The 3379-nt window shown below is 44.5% G+C and overlaps 1 protein-coding gene across 1 annotated transcript; it reads left to right on the top strand.

Moving 5' to 3' along the window:
• Positions 1-380: 380 nt before the first annotated feature.
• Positions 381-704, top strand: LOC138893184 (uncharacterized mitochondrial protein AtMg00860-like). Its single transcript, XM_070176960.1, has one exon. The coding sequence runs from the start codon at positions 381-383 to the stop codon at positions 702-704; it is 324 nt and encodes a 107-aa protein (XP_070033061.1).
• The last annotated feature ends 2675 nt before the right edge of the window (positions 705-3379 follow it).

Here is a 3379-nt window from a genome sequence, read left to right on the forward strand (position 1 = left end):
CCACAGTGTTCACCAGAATAGATCTGAAGACAGGTTACTGGCAAGTCTGAATTGCTAAAGGAGATGAACACAAAATGGCTTGTGTGACAAGATATAGGTCGCGCGACTTCCTGATCATGCCATCCGGCTTGACTAATACTCCATCCACATTTTGCACATTGATGAACCAAGTTTTCCGCGAGTACATTGATGAGTTCATAGTAGTCTACTTGGACGACATTTTGATATATAGCAAAACATTAGAGGAACACCTGGAGCACCTACGGAAGGTCTTAGCCTGACTGCGAGAACATGAACTATATGCAAAGCTGTCCAAGTGCGCATTCGCCCAAAAATAGGTTGACTTCCTCGGACATATCATCGAGGAAGGGCGGATAAAGATGGACCAACGGAAGATTCAGGCCATCACAGATTGGCCGCCGTCTAAGGATATCCACGCCTTGAGGGCGTTCCTTGGCCTATGCAACTTTTATCGGCGATTTGGGAAGAATTACCCTTTCATTGCATTGCCGTTGACAGAAATCCTGAAGAAGGCCATGCCTTGGGATTGGGACCACAGGCGAGCAGAGGCTTTCACCGCATTGGAAGCGGTTATGTCTAGTAGCCCCTTCTTGGCCCTTCCTGATTTGGCCAAGCCAATCGAAGTACAGAGGATGCCTCTGATTATGCTCTGGGAAGAGTCTTGCTACAAGAGGGGCATCTAGTGGCGTACGAGAGCCAGAAGTTGAAGGATGTAGAACGGCGCTATGCCGCCCACGAAAAATAATTATTGGCTATCGACCATTGCTTATGCATTTGGAGGCACTATCTGCTGGGAACCTCGTTCGTGGTAAAGAAAGACAATACAGTTGTTAGCCATTTCATGACCCATCCAAAGTTGAATGGCCGATAGGCCCAGGTGGCAGGAACTCCTAGCAGAATTTCACTTCAATCTGGAGTACCGAAGCGGAAAGACTAACCAAGTTGCTGATGCGCTTAGTTGAAGGGCCGACTTAGCATCTGTGTGCCTACTCGCAACCCTAAGGAGGAGCGAAATGGCCACCACTATAAGAGACCAGATATAAGATCTACTCCCAAAGGATCCTGCTGCACAGTATTTGATCGATTTGGTAGGACAGGGCAAGACCCGCCAGTTTTACATGGAAGATGGGTTCCTGAAGGTGAAAGGGAATCAACTTTATGTTCCTAAAGGAGGAGATCTGCGAAGGACTATTCTGATGGAATGCCATGATACTTTGTGGGCCAGCCATCCAGGTGAAGAGCGTACCATGACGTTGTTGCGTCGTGCTTATTATTGGCCTCAAACGGCCGATAATGTTGCTAAGTATGTGAAGACTTGCTTAGTATGCCAAAAAGACAAGTCAGACCGCTTGACGCAAGCGGGACTTTTGGAGACATTGCCTATTCCTAAGAGACCTTGGGAAAGCGTATCACTGAGCTACCCAAGGTCGGAGATCTCACAACTATCTTAGTTGTGGTAGATCGATTTTCCAAATATTCTACATTTATAGATGCCCCACAATATATATCAACAGAAGATACATCCCAACTCTTCTTTTCTCATGCTATCAAATATTGGGGTCTGCCTAAAGACATCGTTAGTGATCGCGACTCTCGCTTCACTAGCAACTTTTGGACTCATCTTTTTAAGTGCCTCGGGCCCAAATTGAGTAATAGCTCAAGTTTTCCTCCGCAATGTGATGGCCAGACGGAGAAGTTCAATGGCATGATGGAGGAATACCTCCGCCATTTTGTTACCATATCGTAGAAGAATTGGGCGAAGCTTCTGGATGTTGCTCAACTGCATTTCAATGCACAAAAGATCTCTAGTACAAATAAAAGCACTTTTGAAATTTTTACCAAACAACAACCGCTACTCCCACACACTATGAATGCCCCAAACATGTCGAAATCTCCTCGAGTTGCTAGCTTCTCGAAGGAATGGAAGCAAAATTTGGAGATAGTGTGGAGCTATCTGGTCAAAGCCCAAAAGCGGATGAAGAAGCATGCTGATCAAAGTCATCGCTTTGTTGAATACCAAGTAGGAGACAAAGTGATGGTGAAAATTTCAAAGCGATACTTGTTTGCAGGGGTCCTTGACCCTCGTCTATTGCAAAAATACATTAGACCTTTTTCCATTGAGAAGCGCATGGGGAAAGTTGCATATCGGGTGGATACCCCAGCCTAGTGGAAGATTCATCCAATCTTCCATGTCAGTCTTCTGAAACCCTTTCGGGAAGACATGGAGGATCCTTGACGGAGCCAACTCATAATACCTAGTATTCGAGGCCCTAATTCAATCGGGAAAAGGTGGGTAGAAGCTATTCTCGATGATTGAGTAGTTCATGCTTCAAGGAAAGATCACCAAGAGTTCTTGGTGAAATGGCAGGGTTGTGATGCAGAAGAAAATACTTGGGAGAGGGGAACAAACCTCAAAGCCTACAAGAGCCTGATCGATGATTATCTTACAAGTAAGCCGCCGAGGACATCGCCAACTCAGGTGGGGGAGAATGTCATGAGCGGCTTTCCAGCCATGCCCCATGACCCCTTGGACGCGCCTCATGGCGTCCTCGAAAGACTCCCAATGCTTAGCACCATAGCCAGCCCAGTGGTCTTGGCCGCGCCAAGTTACAAGCGCGATTGTGCCTATGTCGCCCCACCAATAGCCCTCGCCAGCGCACAACCGCAGGAAGATGTCAACAGCGCCGCATGCGCAGACCTTGATGCTAAAGACAAGGTTGTTGCCAACGGACCGGCTTCTACTTTGTAGGATCTAAGTTCTTTTCATTGTAAATATAAAGTAGTTTTATTTCATGTATTTTCATTATGTCTTCTTAGCTTATTAAGGTCAAGTCTTGTAACTTTGGTTTATTTTTTTAAGCACCGTTAGGGGGGATCAAGCAATCAAACTTTCTAGTAAGAAAATAATCTATGTACTTGTGTCTCTCCCCCTCGACACCGTGTTGCTTTTCTGTAATAGCTTTCATTAATGCAATCAAGCTTTCTTTCATTCTCAATTCTCATTTTTGTTCTCTCAATTTCTCTTGATATTAGTTTTTCCGTACGGCACTGACAATCTCGTCTAGCGTATGAAGAGGACCTAAGTTGGAAGATAGTAATTGCACTGACATCGGTTGCTTAGCCTTACGTTGCCCTTCCAAGGAATCTCAGGAAGGCACCGCGTAGTAGTATTTATGACCTTCAATTCAATGGACATAGAGAAGTTAGAAAGCCTTTTACTACATGTATGTTTCAAAACGGAGCATAATCGAAAAAGAAAATTAACACTTTATTCTAATAGATAATATGAAATTAAACATAAAATATCATTTTAAAGTAGGTTTGGGGGAGAAATAAGTAAATACAAAATTAACTTTTT

The sequence above is a fragment of the Nicotiana tomentosiformis genome, chromosome 5 (assembly GCF_000390325.3).
Source record: "Nicotiana tomentosiformis chromosome 5, ASM39032v3, whole genome shotgun sequence".
Classification (NCBI taxonomy): domain Eukaryota; kingdom Viridiplantae; phylum Streptophyta; class Magnoliopsida; order Solanales; family Solanaceae; genus Nicotiana; species Nicotiana tomentosiformis.

Coding starts and splice junctions, on each gene's coding strand:
- LOC138893184 (XM_070176960.1), top strand. CDS start 381: ATGGACCAACGGAAGATTCAGGCCATCACAGATTGGCCGCCGTCTAAG.